This window comes from Nannobrachium achirus (genome assembly GCF_963921795.1).
Source record: "Nannobrachium achirus genome assembly, chromosome: 9".
NCBI classification, from domain to species: Eukaryota; Metazoa; Chordata; class Actinopteri; order Myctophiformes; family Myctophidae; genus Nannobrachium; species Nannobrachium achirus.
In genome coordinates this window covers 8,905,973-8,929,911 of record NC_137818.1, presented here as the reverse complement: position 1 = coordinate 8,929,911, position 23,939 = coordinate 8,905,973, and the positions used below count along the sequence as shown (strand labels likewise).

General features: G+C 42.8%; 1 protein-coding gene across 1 annotated transcript in view; it reads left to right on the top strand.

Annotated features, from left to right (window-relative positions):
• The window catches only part of LOC308290596 (uncharacterized protein), a 27,770-nt gene extending 7,701 nt beyond the window's left edge, over positions 1 to 20,069 (top strand). Inside the window, exons 3-7 of the mRNA XM_080732500.1 lie at positions 3,377 to 3,486; positions 4,083 to 4,315; positions 11,255 to 11,316; positions 12,726 to 12,851; positions 19,559 to 20,069. Of these exons, the coding sequence (XP_080588626.1) occupies positions 3,377 to 3,486; positions 4,083 to 4,315; positions 11,255 to 11,316; positions 12,726 to 12,851; positions 19,559 to 19,807 (780 nt within the window). The 3' untranslated portion in view covers positions 19,808 to 20,069. The remainder of the gene's footprint in view (positions 1 to 3,376; positions 3,487 to 4,082; positions 4,316 to 11,254; positions 11,317 to 12,725; positions 12,852 to 19,558) is intronic.
• The last annotated feature ends 3,870 nt before the right edge of the window (positions 20,070 to 23,939 follow it).

The following is a 23,939-nucleotide window of genomic DNA, read 5'->3' as shown; positions in this document are numbered from 1 at the left end:
ACCCATTTCAAAATGGTGTAAATATGCGGTCTGCAATCGCGTTGCGACGCGTTGTGAGCTTGGCGTGCCCGCGCTGGTCTCGCACTCTCGTGCGCACACGCCCAGCCCCCGACAAGAGCTGACTTGTTTTGTTTGTCCACGGCTACGCGATGCGCAGGACAACAAGATTTGACACGGACGGCTGGAGATGCACTCGACGACGGTCTATTCCATGGCTAAACAGACAGATCATGCTCATCTCAACACTTATGGCCTCCCAACTGAACTGATTCAAGGCTTATACTGTAGCCTCGTCTCTGCGGTGTGGAAACCTCACATTATGTCAAACTGTTACTTTTCAGTAATGCAAAAGCAACACAAGTAGCAGATCTACACGATTGAAGATTCCGAGCTTTCAGATTTCAGATGCTACTTTTGATGATTTTGTGTGACACTGTAGCAGGGGTTTCCCAAAGTGGGTGCCGTGATGCCAGTCCAGTGCCACACAATAATTTGATATTTGGAATTCATCAATATCACTTCACTATGCTTAGTAAAACAGACCTGATTTGCACTGTACTTGATGAGTTCTTTTTCCATCTACGACCAACTCTCTTCACCAAAAATAGCAGATCTACAAGCTCACATTGTGATGCATTGTGAGCTTGTAGAGCGGTTATTTTTGGTGAACCTTCCCCCCAGAATAGGCATGCTGAGGTTCAAGTGGTTAAATGTCAAGTATAACGTTATTTTCAGTCAGTTCTGATGGAAACACATATTTCTCCAAGATGATGTAAGATTCTAAAAATGAACAGTGTAATTCAGGGTAGGGATGGGATGATAAGCGATGTTATCGTATATCGTGATAAAAAACATTCAAGATAATTGTATTGTGGAGATTTAATTTATCGTGATATCGTTCTCCGTCATGCACTGGGATCAATTCACCTTTATTTGCCGAGCTGCGTTTCCTGTACCACTTAAACCCTCTATAATTGGTAAAAGATACTTATAATATACGTACTTACTTGATAGTCTTTTTTTCACTCTATCAAATGTTTTGCCAAAAAATAGCCGATCTACAAGCTCACACGTTCCGCCCAAGGATAATGGATTTTGATTATCGCGATAATTTCGTAAATCGCAATTTCTTTGGTCACAATAATTGTGATATGAAATTTTCATATCGTCCCATCCCTAATTTAGGGGTGCCGTGGATGAAAAGGTTATTTACAGGGGTGCCCTGAGTCCAAAAAGTTAGAAAACCCCTGCTGTACATACATACATATACATACATACATACACATATGCTTACAGTACAGAAGCGTAGGCAGCGTTAGGCGAACAAGGCAACTGCCTACTAACTGAGATCTGTGTGGGGGGGGGGTTTGCTGGGCTGGCATTTCGGCTGGCATTTCGCCTACTAAAATGTAATTCCCAGCTACGCCCCTGATACCGTATGTATAATAGCTAATAAATAAAATGGTTGTACCAACAAGAAAAAAGTAGGCTCATGCAGTCAACGTCTCCATGGTTACCTAGCGTGCAGTAGATGGCCTCAGGCAGGCGTTTACTGGCAGAGTGATCGTCTTGACTGTATACAGTAAATTTACATGAAGCTCCTCAATCCTCATGTAAATGCTGAGTCCTCATGTAAATACCGTACACACAGGCAGACACTGTGACCTTGTGGATCCAAATGTACAATCAGTGTAGGAGTTTCTTTTGCCGCTCCCCCTGAGAAGCGCCTGTGCCGTCTGATTATGGATGAGAGGACTTTGCGTTTCAGCTGGGAAAACAGAAAAAGAAAAAGAAAAAAAACTTGTTGTTGGACGCACAGCCAAACAGTAGCTCTGCTTGTTTTGTACTGCAACGGTTCTCAACCTGTGGGTCGGGACTAGGGCATTAACGACTTGTGATTTTTGCAAGTCGACTCGACTCGCCATCCCATCACACACGACCACACACTAACCTACCCCCTTATTTTGGGGGGTCCCCAGATGATTAACTTAATGTGCAACATTGTTTTCTCACTCAACTGTAAACAAACCAACATAAAGTTTTCGACTTTCGACTTTCTCTGGTGGGAGTCGACTTGTGTAATGAAGTCAACTGAGTCGACTTGTCGACTTTTTCGTTAATGCCCTAGTCGGGACCACATGGTTTTGGGGGCGGGGGGTCCCCAGATGACAGTGAAGTGACAGCTTAAGAACTTTTTTCCAAAGTAATCAAGAACCTAAACTACTACAAAAACAGGTCAAACATTGGCCAAATGAGTACCAAAATAACTCGGGTCGGTTTAACTAAGTCTAGAGGGTCAAAGTGGTTAAACTGAAATTAAGATGAATTCCAAATCCAAATATTATCAAAGTGTTCTGTGGCACCCCTGGACTTCAACACAGCACCCTAGGGTGCCAGAGCACCCTCTCTGAAAAGCCCTGCTCTACAGGACGGTCCCCGGCCAGACCGGGAAGCACCGGTCAACAACCTGTGAAAGAGTGTTGGGTTCCAGTGTGCTTTTAACACATGTAGGACAGGAAAACCTTAGGGGTTTTTGAAGCGGTGACTAGCCGCTTCCAATGTATGGTCATGTCTGTCCATTGTCCTCACTCACTCACTCACCAGTTATGAACAGGATGAGAGAGAGAGAGAGAGAGAGAGAGAGAGAGAGAGAGAGAGAGAGAGAGAGAGAGAGAGAGAGAGAGAGAGAGAGAGAGAGAGAGAGAGAGAGGAGAGAGAGAGAGAGAGAGAGAGAGAGAGAGAGAGAGAGAGAGAGAGAGAGAGAGAGAGAGAGAGAGAGAGAGAGAGAGAGAGAGAGAGAGAGAGATATTTCTAAACCGAAAGTGAAACTTACAAACCGCACAGTGAAAACAGAGAGAGACCAGTAAAAACGGGACTCATAAAATGTCCCTGGGACCCATCTGAATCAAAAACATAGATCTGGAACTGCTCTAATTCACCGCTTCAGTTCGAACCGAGGTTTGATTTTTACATTTCAAGACAGGAACCGTTTTGGGGTTCTTGTTGCTGTGTACAGTCTACAGCAACATTACATGATTTGTAATTTTTTAATAATATTTTGTCTTGTATTGGAAACCTTGTATGTACAAAACCTTCCATCTTTTTGTTATTATTTTTAAAAACTATTTAAAATAGTGAAAATAGCCAATCTACAAGCACACAGCGCCTCGCACCGCGAGGCGTTGTGTGCTTGTAGATCCGCTATTTTCACTGCTTTTGTGTGATGAAGTAGGTTAGGGCTTTGACTTACGAAAAACGTACAGATTTGAAACTTGTAGATGCAAGGTTTCTGCCCGACGACAGTGATGAAATGAAGGCATTTTTTTAGAATCTGCCTCCTCACTCTTAATTAACGCTGACAACTTTGTTCTTTCAGGTTGAAAAGAAGACTCCTTTCAGACGAATCAGAAGTCCGTCCAGGCCCCGGGCGTGGCTGTCCAAAGTACCCACCAGTGCCTATAAGATCCCAGGATTCTACAAGCCTCGGTACGGGACTGGCACGCTTTTTTATTTGCATAGCGATGAGTGTTCTTTCTTGTTTCCCTTTCCCTTTGAATGTATTTCCAAGAAAACCACCGCCTTTCTCTTCCTGGAAAGTTAGCATGATGAAATGAAAGACATTGTTCTTTTATTAGGGAAATAAAAAAAGGTTGATATGATCAAACCTACCAATGATTTCCCTGGTAGGCAGGTTTCTGAACTGTCCACAGCCCTCCTCTGAGACAGAGTAGATAGACAGGTTCCATATATTTACAATTTAGCTCTTAAAGGACAACTTAGGTTTTTTTTTACAACAAGGGTTCATATTTTAGATTGTAATTGTAATAGAAAATAAAAGATGAGTGTTTCTATCGTTTTAGCCATTTTAGCGATTTTGATTTCAGTGGGTGGGGGCATGCATACAAGTGGCTAAATATGTCTTTTTAGACACTATAAGCCAGCAATTTCTCTATTACTATTTGCAGTAACACTACTAGCCCCATAAGTCACATCTGCCCATGCGGCTCAAATGGCGAATACATAACAGACCTGGATATGAAAAGGATTGAAAATAAACTGCCTTTATGGTTTAATGGTTTCAGGTACCATGTCCACCATCAGGAGAACCCCTTCCACAGGCCAGGCTTTCACCACTTCGGGTTCCGGCCGTACCACCAGTACCCCCCCGGGGGATACTTCCACCGCCGGGACCCCCCGCCGTCCGCGCTGGACCTCAAACGGGAGAAAGACAGAATCAGGGAGAGGGAGAAGGAGAGACTGAAGGACAAGGACCGCAAGGACGACAAGGGTTCATCTCCAAAAGACAGCCTCTCAGGTAATGTTGACGACGTCCCCCTATATTCACCTTATCCTTGGCCCTTCTGAGGAGGGTTTGCAAGAGAAACAAGCGACCTGGTCTATGAAACGAGCTTAAAAGAAGCAACTAGGTTACAGGGGTGTAGTTGTCCCGATTTAAAATGAATCAAATACGGAACTAAAAGTTCCTATGATTGGCCGCTAGTTGCGCTGTTCTGGTACCAGAAGCAACATGTTCTCCATAGGATTCCATCCATTTCCCCTGAACTTTTACATTTGATGTTCTTACCTTAATAAACATTGTAATGAATACTTTATGGTTCCTGTCGCTAGTTAAAGCCTCGTCTCAATCACCATGATATGCGTTTTGTGAAAATATGGTCCAATTTATGTTATATTTGATGTTATAGCAGGGTATGCTGTAGGAGGGGCTTGTGACCATAGGCTTGTGATGATTCCTCTTCGTGTGCTTTATTTTCGGCAAGCTCAAGACAATGTCCCATGTATCCCTTCACACACATTCATACAGCGATGACAGAGGAAACCATGCAAGGCACCAACCTGCTCACCGGGAGCAACTAGGGGTTCAGAGTCTTGCTCAAGGACTCTTCTACACACGGAGGAGCTGGGGGAGCCCCTCCGTGTTCTAAGGCAGCAACTATACCCCTGAGCCACTGCCTAGCATCGGGTCTTGAGCTATACAGTGTTGTTAGCTAAGCTGTCACACCGCAGTGCGTCTACGTAGGTGATGTGCTTTCCTGGCTTTGTCCTGGCTTGGCTCCCATAGAGTGAGTTTGTATGTATTTTCTTTACAATGAGTTTTTACAGTGACTTCCATCGAGATGCAAAACCTCTTTTTGCCTGGCCACTACGGCAGCAGCAGCAAAATAAGTTGCACATAAAATAAACCTAAAACAAGCAACATAAAAATCTATTGAAACAACGTAAAACGACACAGATTAGTGGCAGTTCAGTAGCAGCACACATATATTACAGCACACACTCACACAGCTGGTCAAATAGTGCTTTATCTTCCAGGCTGATAACATCAGTTTGAGCTCACACAGGGTTTTTATGTGTGTGACCCTCCCTGTCCTGTGTAATCCTCAACCTCTATACTAATTCAACCCATTTAGGCCTGAACATACCTATAAAGAAAACATCTTGCTAAATGCTAATGTTTTTCAGAAAAACGTATGTTTCTTTATCTGTGGTGCTCAAAGTGTATCAGGGATGCCCTAGAAGCAAATATTTGAATTACAAATGTTTGCTTAAAAAAATGTTCAAAGATATGTAAAAAAGAAAATATTTTTCAAAAACAAAAAGGACATCTACAAGCTCGCATTGCGGCACTCCGTGTCGTGCTGTGAGTTGAATATGACGGATAGAAATCAATCGTCAAATGGCAGCTACAGTTTCCCCTTTTTAATGATAATTTTTCGCTTGCTTTTGCCGTTGTATATATCACGTCTTTCTGTAGAATATTGACGCGCCCACTTTTCCAGTTTCCAGTTCTGGGCAAGAAAGAAGTATTTTTCTTATCTTCAGTGGAAACACTCTGAACAGATTAAAGATTAGGCTGAGGTAAAAAATAAGGGAACCAGTTCAGCCCCGGTGGAAAAGGGTCCTCAGAGTTACAGATCCCTAAGGGTTAATATCAATGTGGTTCCAACTTCCTAACTGTCAATTATTTAGCTGGGGACCCCCTGGAACCCTCTCAAGGACCCCTGAGGGGTCCCCGGGCCTAAACATTCAACAACAACTACCCAAGTAGATTTGTGTTTCAAAACTGTTATGTGTGTGCATTTATACATGTGACCAGTGGGTGGCAGTATAGACCAGCGCTAGCACAGCCCTAGGCCATGAAGCCATTGTGTGACTTACAAAGATTTGGAGTACTGATTATGTCATTGCTTAAGGGCCAGGCTCAACTTTATTTGTAAAACCTGTTTCAACACAGCGCAATTCAACAAGTTTTAGAACAAAACATTTAATCATGATGAGATTCAAGATGGAAAGATTAAGCCGGCAAAATAAACACGAGTCAAACACAGCAACAGAAAAATAGTACAATGACAGGTCAGAAGAATGATGAACCCGTCAAGACGTAACCACTTAAACCATCATTTGTTATACTTTGGCTATTCAAAAATAGCAGATCTACAAGCTCATATCACTGCACAGATCTACAAGCTCATATCGCTGCACTCTGTGCAGCGATATGAGCTTTTACAAGACATTTACAAGACATTTTTTGTATTTTTCAAGTCTTAATGGTTTTAAAATCAATCTCAATAAAAGGCAACACCTTTGGAGTTTGTTCCAGATACAGTAGGTGGAGAAAAATAAATGAAATCTTGGCCCTAAAAAAACGTGAAATATTTTATAGTTTGTAGACCAAACTTAGTATTTTCAAATCATTTCTTTGACACACAGGGAGCCAGTGTAGAGATCTATAAACTGGAGTTATATGATCTATGGTTATATATATATATATAACACAAAGAAATTATTAATAATTAAATTAAACAATTAAATAAAACCCATCAATATAACGGACCCGTGAATTCAGTGATTGACCAATCAGAATCAAGCATTCAACCAAGTTGTGTAAAAAAAAGAAGTGATTGTCTCAAATATCAACGATCAGCATGTGATTATTATGTAATAATTGTGACAGACGACCTGGGACTTCTGTTCATTAACAGATCACAGCAAGGATAACAAGTTTGTCAACACACACGACTATATTGTATTCCAATACTTCTATGAGGCTTTAGTTTGAACAGTGGAGGAACTTCTGCTTTTTAAAGTTCCAAACCGCACCAATGCAACTACTCGCAACTCCTTGCAACACAACAGTTTTAAGGCTATTTCACACCATTGCAACTCCTTGCAACCGTCTTTGGGGATAATGGTTGTGAGTAGTAGCATAAAGTCGCATGTAGCGAGTAATTGCATTGGAGCGGTTTTGGCCTTCCGTCTCATCTTAAACCCATTTAGGCCTAGAATTATTGAATTCTTTAACCAGTGAAAAATAGCAGGTATACAAGCTCACAGCGCGGCACCGAGTGCCGCGCTGCAAGCTTGTAGATCTGCTATTTTTGGAAAAAAGTCGTGAAAATGTGTGCAAATCTTTGAATATATGTATTTTCAAAGCGAATGTTTGTAACTCAAATTTTGCTTCTGGGTGGTCCCTGGAACTAAATATTTTGAATGGGGGTCCGTGGCCAAATACGTATCATTTTGGGGGTCCTTCACATGAAAAGGTTTGAGAACCACTGGCATAGTAGTCTCTCAAGAACAGACCAACTGAGCTCCATTTAAGTGAAAAGGACCTTTTCTTTGACGATGGCTGGCCAGATTGCTGACATGGAAACATAGGTTTTTCAAAAAATCTTCGAAAGACTCTGGTCAACATTCAAATTTTCACGATTTTTCAAAAATAGCAGATCTACAAGCTCGCAGCTGCGCTGTGAGCTTGTATATCTGCTATTTTTCAATAGTTAAAGCATAAAATAATGATACTCATGTTTACCCGTTCTAAATGGGTTAACTGCCACAGAGGATCTAGCATGGCGTGGCGTGTGTGTCTTTCTCTCATACTCACCCATTGCATCTCTGTATCACTGTACACTAGAGAGTGTGTGTGTGTGTGTGTGTGTGTGTGTGTGTGTGTGTGTGTGTGTGTGTGTGTGTGTGTGTGTGTGTGTGTGTGTGTGTGTGTGTGTGTGTGTGTGTGTGTGTGTGTGTGTGTGTGTGTGTGAGAGAAAGAGAAACAGGTTTCTCAGTGTGCCTGAGAGATGGTGCGATGATGGTGACTCATCGAGAGAGGTAGAGAGACAGCAGGGAGACATTGGGAGAGAGAGAGAGAGCAGTATATAATGAGCCATAACAACGCTATCGCCTCACATAGCAGCATTGCAGTCAGACGTTGCGAGGCAGATTTTCTCAAATCACACCCAACAGATCCCGCTTAAAGAAACATTAATTTTAGCCCCCAGGCAGGCAGCCACCCGCTACACACACACACACACACACACACACACACACACACACACACACACTACAGGAGATTGAGGAGAGACAGACAGTAGCTCCACACTGACCCACTGTAAGTGTAAGCCATGCTCTAGAAATACAACCGTATCACAGCACAGCGCTGCTACAGAGCATCGCAGTTGAAGCCCCACCCCGTCCTCTCTCTGGTGTCGGAAGCGTTTTCCGCATTCATTTCTTCCATAGACGTTTCATAAAGTATTTATTTAAACGTTTTTAAGCCTTGGACAAAGCCATCTCGGCTGGAGAGGGATCATGTCAATATTCACATTTTTGGAGCTGTGTGGAACACAAGCTCCCTATACGTGGCCGTGTGTGTAGGTATGTTTGTATGTGGGTCTGTTTGTATGTGGGTCTGTCTGTATGTAGCCTCAAGAATGTGGTGTAGTACCTTTTATGACCACACATGTTAAGGGAGGGGCGCTGTTTTCAACTGCAACACACACACACACACACACACACACACACACACACACACACACACACACACACACACACACACACACAGCTCCACTTCGAACAGAGGTTCGATTTTTTTTTTGAATGCAAAGATTAATTAGAAAGCTGAAAAAAAGGGCAGGGTACAAGACTGTGTACATCATTATTTTTAAAATTGCGGAAACTACACTCCCAGAATGCATTGCGAATGTTGTTGTTGTTTCCTGAAATATAGCCCTGAAATCACGCTCAGTTTAGTTATCCAGGCCAGCATATGGCCTGAAATGTAGTGATTGTTATCTCTGTGGATGCTCTTATCGTCATCCGTAACATAGTGCATCATATTTGTAAAAGAAAGACGATCGCTCACAGTGTTCTTCTGACGTGCAATAATCCGCCGGGAAGACAGGGGGCAGTAGCTACTTCCGTGGTAACCGCAAGATATGTGAAAGAAGAAGAAGCTAGACCAATCACAGACGTCGATTTCACCGGATGTACATGTTTAGCAGTATGGGAAATGCAGTTCTTCTCCGTGCGATCTTGATTAAAACGTGTTTTTACTAAAACTAGAGTGATTGCATACATACTCGGGGGTTCTACAGGAGCATATAGAACCATTTTACAACCACCAGCCTAGTGGTAAGTGTACATTGAATTGCTACGACTTTGTGGCTGATAATGAAAAACCCTATGGTGAAAATGAATGGAAAATGGACTTCCGACACCTCACTGCGATGCTCTACTGGGGGAGCCGCGGTCGTAGGGAGAGAGGGGGTATGAAGCGTTTCATGTCATGATTATTGTGGCCCAATATAATTGCGATTAACGGTCATCTTCGCAACGATTCGCAAAATGTTAGTTTGGATTTTTGGACCTAAAGCTGTAGGAAAATACTGGCACAAGTTTATGCTTGAGCACCTTGTTTTGGCACCAGGCTTTTACGGCTGCAGCGGTGCAGTGATACTAGACGAAAAATAGCACCATGTGACAGAGGGGTCAAAGCTGAACAAAAGTAGCGATATGCGGTAGAAATATGTCAACAATACAAATGACGGCAGTTTCGTGGATTTGTTTATTGTTAAAAAAATGGGCCGTTCAAATCACTGGAACTACCTCTTATTCAGCAGAAAATGACCACGAGTCTGACCACGGGACTCGGGCAACCAATCAATACTTTTGCAAAGACAATTGGCTCAGGAATGCGATGTATTCAAGGCTTCGTGTTGTGTGTAACTGATAGAAAATAAGTCATTTTGGGCTGAACTATTTCTTCAAAGGAGTGAGACGTCGCAGCGCGAGGTACGTAAAGCGAGCGAGTCGCCGTGTTGTGGTGTTTAGTAAGGGAAAGTTAGCCGAGTGCTGGACCAATCTGGGAACTGAATCATTACCAATAGCTTTCTATACATATGTGTTCATAAAGGTGTCAACTATCACCTCTGAACTTTCTCAATCACAACTCCCTTGACAAACTTTGTGGGAGCCAATCAAAGTTGGAGGTATCGGGATACCCTGGGCCTGGGATTAAAGGGGAAAAAAAGGCCAATATGAGCGTATGAGGTGTGTAATTAGGGTATTTTTGGGCTGCTGATTCCATTCCAACCATTCGTTTTCAGTTAAAATGACTCCTTGGCCATAAAATAGGTCCAATTGCCAATCATGTCATTCGAGTTCACCTGTGTCCTGTTAGTCCCTATGTTTTAAACCGTGTGTTTGAGTGTTCCTTGTCAGATTGTATCATGTTATCCTTTGTGTCATGATGTGTGCTTACCCGCCTGATCTTGAATAGTTTTCATGAATTCAAACCCTACTCCAACCTTTTTTTATTGCCAATATTATATGTCTCATGGACACACAAAAGTCGTGTGCCCTATTTTATGGCCAAGGAGTCATTTTTACTGATAACGAATGGTTGGAATGGATTCAGCAGCCCCAAAATACCCTAATTACACACCTCATACGCTCATATTGGCCATTTTTTCCACCTTTAATCCCAGGCCCTCAGGATACCCCCAATTTAAATTGGCTCCCTCAAAGTTTCACAAGGGAGTTGTGATTGACAAAGTTCAGAGGTGATAGTAGACACCTTTATGAGCACATTTGTGAAGAAATTAAGTTATTGGTAATGATTTAGTTCCCAGATTGGTCCGGCACTCGGCTAACTTTCCCTTGAGAAGACTTTCGCTTGAGCCGACTCAGCGCCGTCCGAGTCATGTCCCAATAGGGACAGAATCGTAAATCTTCGTCCCCCTGACTTCCGGCACCTCTGCGCGGTCCAAGTGAACACAGCGGATCGCTCCCTACCTCTGGTTCAGCTCAGACCTGTTGGGAAACGAAAGCTTGCAGTGTGTGTGCCGGAAACCTTTCTTGCCGTTTCACAGATTAGGACTTTAAGTCAAGAGATTTTTATTTTTTTGCTTTATTCCACTGTGTGTTGACATGGTGTGCTTTCTTTGTCTTCCAGCTCCACTGACTCCGCTGTTCCCCAGGTCTACCTCCAGCAGAGAGAGAGAGAAACAGTTGAGTGTAAGTACTGTATTACACCACACGCAACAATCCTCTGCTGCTGCCTCGGCCTGTGTCTTTTATTTAATCTCCAGCAGGTACCAGGGTGTCTGGTTTCAGAGAACACCGGGATAGATTCTGGGACAGGTTCTTCTCTTTATGATTTGTATTCAGCATTCAGCAGAGATTTGAGTTGAACAGTTTTCTCCTTTTTTCCTAAAAATAAAATAAAATAAAAAAAGAGAAAACGGTGTCAAAATGTTTTCATTTATTCCTTCCTATCGTTTTAGAGATTTGAATGATTTTGATTTCAGTGGCTGGAGGCATGCACACAAGTACTGTAGCTAAATGTCTTTTTAAACACTACAAGTCCACTCCCAAGATGCACTGCAATCTTTCATGGGCAGATGTGACTTATGGGGGCTAGTAGTGTTACTGTAAATAGTAATGGAGAAATCGCTGGTTTATTGTGTCTAAAAAGACACATTTAGCCACTCGTACACATGCCCCACCCACTGAAATCAAAACGTGCTAAAATAATAGCATATTTTCTTTTCTAAAATATGAACCCTAAAAAAACAAAATTGTCCTTTAAGTTAGGGGTCTTCAACAGTGGGTCCGGGACCCCTAGGGGGTCCTCAGAGTTACTACAGGGGGTCCTCCAAATCTTTGAGTGATATGTATATTGTTTTATATATTAACCACTTGAACCCTAGTGTCCATATCCTGAGAAATTCAGACAAAAATAGAAGATCTTCTATTTTTGGCAAAGAGCTTTGGTGTATTGGGGAAAGAGAGTAGACTAAGTACAGAGTGAAAGGTCAAGTTTGACCTAGTCTCGCGTGGCCAGACTGTTGCCTCCGCGATTTGGTCAAATGCTCCCAGCATACAGTCTGGCGCATCAAGAGAAGAACGATGAGTACCCGGTCAAAGCGGAAGTGAAGCCCTCGTCACTTCCGCTTCCGTCTCACATCCCACAAATATTTATCATTATATAAATAAAAATCATATAAGCATGTTTAGCTTGCTGCTTAGCAGAAATGACATTTTAAAATATAGATTTTTGAACTTTAATGCCCGTTTTCGATACTCGCCGTTCTGGAGCTGCTGTTCCAGACTCTATATAGCATTCAGAGATTGTGGAATAGTTGTCTGGCTACGCGAGACTAAGTTTGACCTGATCTGAACATACAGTACTGTCAAACAATGAAACTATATGGAATCTATGAAATGGTTGTGGGGGGGGGGGTCTCTCTGCTTCATCTCTATCTCAACTAAGGGGTCCTTGGCCTGAAAAAGTTGAAGACCCCTGATCTAAAATATGAACCCTTGTTGTAAAAAAACAGTTGTCCTTACCGAGCCGTGTGGCCCATAGGGCAGGAAGGATCCCATCTCCTGTTTCTGAATGTTCTCCTCTGTGTGTCTTGCAGTCTTCTCAGGACAGAGAGAGTGACAGGGCCCAGAGCGGGGAGAGGGAGCGAGGCAGAGATTCCACCATGAGTCGGATAACGGCACGCAACAGAGCCATCCAGCAGAAGAGGAGAGAGATAGAGGAGGTGATGACGCACACACACACACAGCTGTTTTGTATAATAACTAGTAAGACGCCTCAGGGCGACATGCGAAGAAAAAAAGAAAACTTTCATTGGGCTATAAATGGCCCCACAAAATGATGGTTTAGTGATGAGTCATCATTTTTCACAGTTTTTTGGGTGTTTTTGGGGGCCATTTCTAGTCCAAGGAAAGTTTTTTGTGCAAAACAAATGCTTGCAATGGATTCAGAATCATGACAAACCCCTAGTTAGACCCCTCACATCCTACTTAAAGCAACCATTTTTTCTGGGTATTTTCCTCCTGTATAGAAAGTCGATGGGAGCCCAACTTGATATGGACAATTCTATGGGTAAACTTAAAAATAACGTTTGGTACCCAAGGCCAAAATCCATCGTTAGGTCCTAAAGAAGCCTCAAAAGAAGTTTGGCGCTTTTATCCGCTTCGTTTCGATAATGTCAAAAACCAGGGTTAAGCAACCACACTAATTTCAGCCAATCGGGAAATGGTACCCATTCATCAGCCTTGATGATTAATGGTGATTTTATAGTGGTTTGTATCATCACTTCCAATTCAGCTTGTTAATCACGTATCCTGTGTGACTTTTCTCTCTCCTGCCTGGTAACCCAACTGAAAATGTAATTTCTGTCCCTTGTTACTGAACAAACAACACAATATTTAAGAGTTGGTGAACACTTCTTTTTAACCAAAACATAATTTACGCCACCTTTAGCCACATGAACTCTAGCTTCTCACAGCCACCAGTCAAACCGTATTCCCACTCTGCACTGTGTGCATCCATGGCAAGTTTTACAAAGTTTTTGTGAATCTTAGATGACGCATGACAAAAAAAGAATGAATCGTGAGGGTGTAGATTTATTTTTTATTGTATGCAAAGGCTGTATTGTCATCAAAACCCTGCCCATAGTAACTACATTTTAGAGGATCCCTAGGATGGGTGGGGTCTAAATTATCGAACAATAAAGCTGGTTGCACACTGCACTGCGTTTTTTCGTTGTTTTGGAAATCCGAAATCCTCTAAAGCATTCTTCAGGCCAAGGAGAGAGAGAGAGAAGAGAGAGAGAGCAAAGGACACAGTTCATGGTGACGGTTGCGAAAATCGGACAAAATCAACCCTGGTCCGAAAATAAATAAGAAACGGAAGGCAGTGTGCAAACGTGACTGACATAACGTGAGGTTGATTTTTTTATTTACGTGCTCTGAAATTCACTCCGATATTCGGCCCGAAAAACGCAGCAGTGTGCAGCGACCTTTAGCGGTAGAATGATCGACTTTTGATTTCAGTCAGTCGTGCACATCCCTAGTATAAATCATTCACGTGATGCACATTGGTGTAACAGAAAAATGGTGTTGAAGGTTGAAAAGGTCTTATAGAGAAGTGGAGACGGTGTTGTGTGTTGCTGTCTTAACTTATTCACTGAATAAATAAATCATCCAGCCTCGCCAGAGATCTTCCAAGTAGTAACACTCACAGAATATTTATCTCCAGGACGATCGATCCACCGATCGACGCGGACACAAAGTTTTTCTCTGTGCTTCCGCGGGGGAAGAAAAGTAAGCCAAAGCGGTTGAATAGCCTATAGCAAGTCTAACCCAAAATGCAGACGAAGATCAGTGAGTGGAGAAAAAACTGCGCTACCAAGACATCTGTAAGAGAGATCTGAAGGCCCTGAACATCGACTTGGACACCTGGGAAGCTGCAGCATCAGATCGCAGGGCTTGGAGACGGACCATTGAGGTCGGTCTCTCCACAGGTTCGAAGAGACGCTGGCCCAGCAGTCCGTGGTGAAGAGACTGCAGCGAAAGCTTGTGGCCCGAAGCCAGACAGACAACCAGTCTTCCCCTGCGTGAAGTGCGGAAGGGAATGCAAATCCTGCATAGGCTTATTCAGTCACGTCCAACGCTGCACCGGAAGCAGAACGGCCCCTATCCAGAGCGCGACTCCATAGTCTCTTGAGACTGACGGATGCCAATGACGATGGGGCCTTTGAAAAAACATGTGTGCAAAAGACGTGATTGCTAGAGAATGAGTTAAGCGTGAATTTGTCGATGTCTGGTGGAAACCTTGTATGTCCAAAACATTCTGATTGTTGTTTTCATTATTATTTTTAAAACATTTTTAAAATAGTGAAAATGACCGATCTACAAGATGCGATGTGTTTTGACGGCTATTTCCACTGCTTTTGTATGATAAGCAGAGCATCAATTCATAAGAAGAAATGACTAATTAACACCAGAGGAAGCTTCACTGATCTCATTCCCCCCATATCCCCAAGTACGTATATTACGTATATTAAGTAACTTTTACCAATAATAGAGGGTTTAAGTGGTAACGGATATGCAGCTCGGCAAATAAAAGGTGAATTGATCCCAGTGCATGACGGAGGACGATATCACAATAAATCAAATCTCCACGATACGATTATCTTGAGTGTTTTTTTATCGCGATAAACGATAATATTGCTTATCGTCCCATCCCTACCTCCCACCAGCCATCAGATAGTGTGACTCCCTACCCTCCTTCTTCAGTTTGCACGACGAACACGCCACGACCACCTCCAAATATGGAGATAGGAGGTTTCTGCCTGACAAGTGAGGTGTTGTGTAAACAGCACAGAGCCTGAGGCGGTTGAATTTACCGTGCTCCCTGCAGTGATGAAGCATTTCATCATGTGGACATGATTGATACGGGAGGCTTTAATAGCTGATTGCAGGAGGCAGTGATTTATTTCGGTCAAACGTGGAAGCATGTGGCTTTCTGGGGACGGTTATGAAATGCCTCGTCTTCACAACACAGCAGGACTCCTCCTGATGCGGTGATGACCGGCGGCGGGGAAAGTACTTGGGAGTTGGGACTTTGGTTTAAAGGGATATTTCACTTTAAAAAACACTTTTGGTCATTTTATCGTCTAATCAGGCTTTTATGAACACCCTGGACAGTTTTTTATTTGCTTGATTCAATATTTAGATATTTGATGTAAATGTTATGCCTCCTCCTCCAGGGCTCCTCCCCATACACACCCATTAATAATAGATTCATTAAAAACATCTATTATTTTTTCTGGCTCTGGGCCTGAAGGGCCTGATAACATTTACATCAAATATCTAAATATTGAATCAAGCAAACTAAAAAACTGTTCATAAAAGCTTGATTAGACACTAAAATTACCAAAGGATTTTTTGAAAGTGAAATATCCCTTTAAGCAGGGTAAAAAGTGAGTGATGGCCGTTTGGAGAAATGTTATTAAGCCGTAACTGTTTGGCCTTTACCAGTTAATAAACCCATTTTATTTGAACACATTTAGCCCTGGAAAGGATCCATGTCACTTTAGATTTGAACTAAGGCTGGGCGATATTAGGAAAACCTTCCATATTCCATACCTCGATATCGATATTACTCACGATATTAATAAAATCAATTGCATTATATTGTTTTTTATGTGTTTCTGCTTTAGGTCCACTGCCTGCCTAACCCAGATAATGAATAACATATCCATGCATGCACATTGCACAGTACCCATAGAATAGAGAAATTAAATGCCTTTTAATTCATTTCCATTTTCCTACAATGGTTTTATTAAACTTTTTCTCTGCCATTTTAAACATAGCCTGAACTCAGCAACTGCCAAATTGTCCTTACCTTTTAACGCGGGCACGTGCACGCATCGCGCACGATCTGTGCATGTAACATGTACCAGCGTTGCAGACCGGACCACAGCTTTCGAAAAAAACCATCTCATTGGAAAAAGAAATATCCGTTGTCAGGCTGTATCTGCCACTGTTGACAGAAAAACTCATGTAAAACGCCGAGCTGTGCGCTATGTTCCTGCGAGGGCACGTCGCGGACATAGCAGACGATATGTGTGCAGATCATATGCCAGGCGGGTAAAAGAAGAATAAAAAAAAATTGCGTGAAAAAAGACCATGATATGCCCGGCCAGGCAGCTTCCTTGTTTACAATGCAAACCTATGGGATCGGAGCTACGATTGGGCCTCAGACCGGATACGGAAACCTAGATCCGGTCAGAACCGGAAATACGGCCGGATACAGTTAGGAGGCGGGCCTAAAGAGTCCGAATCGGCTATATACAGCGATCATACTTTTATTGTTTCATAATGATTAAAGCTAATTAAATTTCCGGGATCTACGGGCATGGCAGCCCGGTACAGCGGGAAACCAAGATCTGTTGTTTCCCACTAGAGACAACCAGAAGGCCTGCTTTGCTTTTTGATATCGCCATGGTAACGGAGGGAAGGTAGAGAGGCTTAGTGAGGAGAAGAAAAAAAAGAATGTCTGGCAACAGGTAGCTGATGCAGACATAACACACACACACACACACACACACACACACACACACACACACCCACACACACACAGGTTTGTATTGCTGTCCTTGTGAAGAGATACAAATGTTAGGACGGCTTTTAAAATGGCTGAAAATAGCTGAGCGGATCTACAAGCACACAAAGTGTTAAGCCGCAACGCTTTTTTATTTATTTTTAACCCCAAACCCTAGCAGATGTAGAAGCTCGCAACGCGCTGCAGTGTCGTGGGTTACGTTTCGGTGTGCAACGAACGACCAAAGAAGAAACGAGGCATAAATCTAACCTCTATAAACCATAAAACAACAATTTCTCTTGTGAGGACGGAAACAAACATTATTTATCTCGTTTTACTAGAGATTTGATTAAAATCACGATATTATTTTAATGATTGATGATACTAATGAAGGCTTTGTTCCACGTATTCCATTTGACCATCATAAATCAGAACCAGGGGCCATTTGGTACAGTGTTTTTGGAAGGTTTTTATTCCAATGACCACCATAACTCTGAGTTATGGTGTACACATGTGGTTCTATTTGTACACTATCAGAGTCACTGACCCAAAAGGGTCCATTTGGAAACCACCTCAAGGACACTTGGAGACCCACTGGGTGTAGCAGAGTGTTTCCAGTGAGCCAACATGACACAATATCAGCACCCTGACTCTGTTTGAGCAGAATGGAACATCACGTCATTGGTGTCATTGGTAACACCTGTGTAGAGATTATAAGGAAGGGGCCCAATTTATTTACAACATGGCTGTGTGTATGGAGCCTATTGGAGCCACACAAGTGCTCTGTTGGGGCGCTCTGCAGTGGTCTGCTGGTCCATTCAGCGTCTCACTCAAGGTTTCTCTCAGACGCGTCTCATCACAACACACTCCATGCTCTTGTGCTGTGAAAAAGCTGCACGTTTGTGCGCTCACAACGTGCTGCAATGCAACGGGTTGTGAGCTTGTGGCTCTGCTGTTTTTGCTATCTTTTGAGTGTTTATTTAATTTGAAAGTGACATAATATGCCTTTAACACAAAGATTCCGTGCCCCCCCCCCCCCCTTTAGTAACTCGTTCATCAGAAACATAATTGCCTTCCTTTATACATTAACGAGTGTCACAGACACGAACACCTCCCCTCCGCAGTGTGCTTTAAATTCTTCTTTTATTGCGACAGCTTTTTGACACTTTATGTATATATTCTTCTTTTTATTGTGCCTTGCTTTTTTGACTGTACACAATGTGTCAGTATAATTTCTTTGTATATATATCTTTCATATCTTCCCTGTGCAATTTGTGATTATGAAGCCTTAAAAACCGAACAGAAATTGAAATTGTATTGATGTCCAAAAATAAATAAAATAAAAGTAGTATATAGTTAAATCGCAATTATTTTGTGTGACAATCCGTCAACTAAACTTAAATGTTTGCGTCATGGGTCAGCGACCCTCCCCGGAACCCTCCCCTCCCTCTGTTCATTATTCCTTATTCATTAATTATTAATTTCATTAAAAACCCTCATACTTTCATATACAGTGTGTTTCTGGTCTGTGATGATAAAAGAATGTACTGAAGGACGGCCTGAGTGACCAATACATTGTTTGCATTGAAGAGTCTGAGACCAACACACTTAGTTAGTGACACCCACAGCCACAACACTAGCGGTAGCGCACACAACCATCTGATAACACAAACCCATAAGACAAATATGGGTCAATTCTCCCTCTACAACACTGCCACCCAGGTGTGGAATTCCTTGACAACTTCCCTTAAAACCTATTTAGAACGGGTACACATTACTGTGTATCATTATTTTATGCTTTAACTATTGAAACATAGCAGATATACAAGGGTGCTGCGCCGCGAGCTTGTAGATCTGCTTTGAATTTTGACCCGATTCTATAAGTGTCTTTTGAATCCTTCTAAGGTTTTTTGGAAAAACCTATGTTTCTATATGTCAGCAATCTGGCCAGCCATCGTCAAAGAAAAGGTCCTTTTCACTTAACTGGAGCTCAGTTAGTCTGTTCTTGAGACACTACTATGTCAGTGGTTCTCAAACCTTTTCATGTGAAGGACTGATATTTATTTGGCCCACGGACCCCCATCTCAAAATATCTAGTTCCAGGGACCACCCAGAAGCAAAATTTGGGTTACAAACGTTCGTTTGAAAATACATATATTGAAAGATTTGCACACATTTTCACGACCTTTTCAAAAATAGCAGATCTACAAGCTTGCAGCGCGGTGAGCTTGTATATCTGCTATTTTTTCAATAGTTAAAGCATTCAATAATCCTAGGCCTAAATGGGTTAAACTGCTGGGCTGTCTGTCTGTGCTGTAGTAGTAACTCCTTCTGTCCCGGCGCTGTCCCCAGGTGTACCGGCAGGACTGCGACACCTTTGCGGTGGTGGTGCGCATGCTGATCGCCAAGGACCCCCAGCTGGAGCCCACCCTGCAGGCGTCCCTGCAGGACAACCTGCGCGACATCGGCCACCGCTGCGTGGAGGCCATGCAGGCCTTCATCGAGGAGTACGACGCCAAGCACGCCAAGAAGGACCCGCCGCCGCCGTCGTCGCACGCCAGCCCCACGCTGGCACGCGCCCACAGCACACACAGCCTCTAGTCCCAAGGGTCCCCGAACCGGGGGTCCCCAGATGATTAGCTTAGTTACCAGGGACGTGCTGGCCATTGGGAAAAGAGGGACAACTCCCGAACGGCCGGTTCATTCCCGGCCGGTCCAGGCCGGCCATTAGGATTTTTTTTTTAATAAAATGTTAGTTCCATTTTGGGGGCTCGGCGGCCAACAAAGTAAATCGTCACTGTCAGGCAGAAACCTTGTATCTCCAAGTTTCAAATGTATACATTTTTTCGCAAAGCCCTGCTTCATCATACAAGGCCGTTGCACAAAAGCAGTGAAAACAGCCGATCTACAAGCACACAACGCCTCGCGGTGCGAGGCGTTGTGTGCTTGTAGATCGTCTGTTTTCACTAGTTTAAATCATTTTTAAAATGATAAATACAAAACAAACGGTTTTGGACATACAAGGTTTCCACCCGACAACGACGAAATACAAATCATGTACAGTAATTGACCCACTGGCTTGTCACTTGTCATGATCTGAAATGGCAAATCTTTGAGTAGCAGCAGCAGCGCTATAGAGAGAGATCTCTCTCTATAGCGTGCAATGAGGGCCTCTCCAACTCTTTTTCCCGGCCCAGCATGTCCCTGTTAGTTACAATTTAATAACTTTTTTTAAGACCAAATTTGGCCAAATTGTGAAAACAGCCGATCTAGAAGAGCTTGTAGATCGGCTGTTTTCACGATATTTATCTGTGGTTGGGAGCTCTAGTCCAGGGGTCTTCAACGTGTTCAAGCCAGGGACGCCCAAACTGATGGGGATATGGAGCAGGGACCCCCTACCTCGTACGGTGGTGGGCAATAATCATGTATACAAGCTATTCAAAATAGACAGAATCAAGGTTTATTTTAAACATAAAACATGTGGAAAAGGTTTAAAAATGATTTAGAGACAAATTACTTTTTCATTTATTTAAATAATGGAAAATACATTCAAGCAACATTTCCGCTGACCCCCTGTTGAAGACCTCTGCTCTAGTCCACACACAGACAAACACATACACACACACACACGCTGCTCACACATTCCTTGGGGGTGGGGCTGGGGGGCGTGTCTCTTCGGAGGTGCGCGATTGTAATACATGTTGAACAAAGTCAAATAACTGACCAAAAAATTCCTTTTTTTCAAAAAGGTTCCAAAATTGTGAGATCCACAAGCTTGCAACGTGACGCGATGCGACCCTTTTTGAGCTTGTATAATCTTCTTTTTTTTTCATGATGTGTTCTATGTGAGAAGTATGTACATACTGTAGGAATTACGTGGTTGACATGTTTGAAAAAAATCAAGATGGTGTGCGTACGGTACGTGTGTCTCAGGTTGTGTCAGATGTAGTGGGGTCTCCAAAGAAAATAGTTTGGAACCGGTGATTTATACGTAAGCTGGTGAATATAGCCTTCATTTTCCTTGGATACTGTAGATGGCAGTTCTGCCTCAGAGATTTTTCTCTTGGATTTCTTTCCACGCTTGGTATTGGTACAAATGATATCGGGTAGAAGACGGGTTCATGCATTACTGTGTTATTCAAGAAGTTGGCTTTCATTTATGTCCACTTGAGGGACCACATTGTCACCCTCATTTCCCTGGACGCTCTCCTCTTGTTGGTAATGCCGCGGCGCGCTGCCGAAATAACGTAAACTGTCTTATTTTCGGTGGGGAGACACGCTACGCAGCCTCGGTGCGAGGCGTTGTGTGCTTATAGATCTGCTGTTTTCACTAGTTTAAATAATTTTTAAAATGGCAAATGCAAAACGGTTTTTGGACATACAAGGTTTCCACCCGACAACCACGATATATAAGTCACAGGTGTAAATATGTAATTTCACTAGAATTGTGTATGTATGTGAAAGAAACTACCTTGTTTGACACGACTACTTCAGAGAAACACTCGCCACATAGCACATATGCTGAATACAAATGGGCCTGGACTGGAAAGCCAAGTACAGATCTTATTGTGAAAAGCCAAACCAGATCCCCAACCAGCAGCCAGGGAATTTAGTAAAATCATGCACCTTTATTTTTTTGATATGATTAAATTATCAGGCTTAAAGGGCAACTTTGTGTTGGTATTTTAGATTAATTAGAGTAATTAGAGAAAAGAAAACAATTTAATGACATTAGACACAATAAGCCCATTCCCAAGATGCACCACAATCCTTCATGGGCAGATGTGACTTATGGTGGCTACTGTAAATAGTAATAAAGAAATCGCCGGCTTATTGTGTCTAAAAAGACATATTTAGCCTCTTGCATGCAGGCCCCCATGCACTGAAATCGGTTTTTAAGATCGCTAAAACAATAGAAAGAAGTTAATGAAAACATTTTAACTCTCATCTTTTCTTTTCTCTAATTACAATCTAAAATATGAACCCTTGTTGTAAAACAACAAAGTTGTCCTTTAAGTCATATCGCGTGTTTGGTCAAAACGGCCTGTTTTATATGTACCATAACACGGATCATCACGGTTGTATTTTTTCTTCTCTGCGTGAAAGAAAAGACTTTCGGCCGGCTGTAAACCGGAACCCCCGCGCACACAATGGGCATGCGCTGCGTGCACAGAGCCTCCGAAAATCTGCTAAATAAATAGGGGAAAAAAAGTTGCCAATTCAACAATGAGGCCCCCACGATGTTTGGGCCCTCTCTCTTCCTGTATTCCCGGAAATAGCCCGTCTTTAAGCACCTCGTTGGTGAGCTTATGTCTGAATCAGACCTGTAGAAAAGCTAGCTTAGCCTAGCTTACTGGAGACTGTTCTCATTCTTAGCGAGCCTTTGCTGCTCTTCAGCCCCGTCCGACCCCATTATAACCGAGGCATTTTCACTCGCTGGCGAGTAGACTAAATCACGTCTTTCTCACCCACTTGGTAATGTTAAAAGGGTGGAAAAGACGTGATTTAGTCTACTTACCAGCGAGTGAAAATGCCTCGGCTAGAATGGGGGAGGATGGGACTGAAGAGCAGCAGAGGCTCGCTAAGAATGAGAACAGGCTCCATGCAAAGCCACTTCCGGTCTGCGGCGAGATCAAAGCGTGTCACCACTCTCTTCTAAACCACACTGGTCTAAATGAGCTATTCCAGGTCCCAGACGTCGTAGGACTGAGCATAAATTAGGAATTAAGCGCCTTGTCCACAGAGAGTGCAGTTTTTTTTTGCGCTGGCAATCAATGCCAGTCTGCCATGCATTTCTATGGTAAAGACACACCGGTGCTAGGGATGGGATGATGATGAAAATGACACGTTACAAATTACGCCTAAAATGTACACTTTTGCTAAACCAATTGAACACCCAGCATACCTATTATGGGGGGAACGGGGAATTGCAGATCTACAATTTTAATCTACTACTTCTGGTTGAATGGATTTGTATAGAGCGAGTGTTTCTCAACCTTTTTTCTGCATGGGCACACTTTTCATGTCCCAATAAGAATCCATGGGCACACCAACATAATACAGGGGTGTAAATATCGTCACTGTCAGGAAGAAACCTTGTATGTCCGAGTTTCAAATTTGTACGTTTCTTCTCAAAGTAAAGCCCTGCTTCATCATACAAGGCTGTCGCACAACAGTAGTGAAAACAGCAGATCTACAAGCACACGGAGCGAGGCGTTGTGTGCTTGTAGATCGTCTGTTTTCACTAGTTTAAATAATTTTTAAAATGATAAATACAATACTGGCTTTCAAGCAGTTTCAAGGGGCACACTGGACCCTTCTCAGGGGCACACCAAAGGTCCCCAGGCACAGTGGTTGAGAAACACTGGTACAGAGTGAAATAAGCGTGTGAAGGAAGAGGAGACTGTGTGTGTCACATTGATTCAAATGCTGCTTAACGTGTCTTTATGTTGTGTATGTTCTTGTAAATCATTCCATGTGCGACCGATGATCATGCCTGCTGTCGTGTCAAAAAGTCAACTCTTGGCGTCAAGCCTGGATTCCGCGCGGCTCTGCTCTTGTTAATCCAGGATTGGGCCGGGATTTATCGTTATTTGTATTTGCATTTGTATGTTTGTCGTAGCATCATGTTATGATGTGGAGCATAATTCCACCAATTAGGGCTGTCACGATTATGACATTCTACATGACTATTAATCGTCACTCAAATAATAGCGATTAACGATTTAACTGT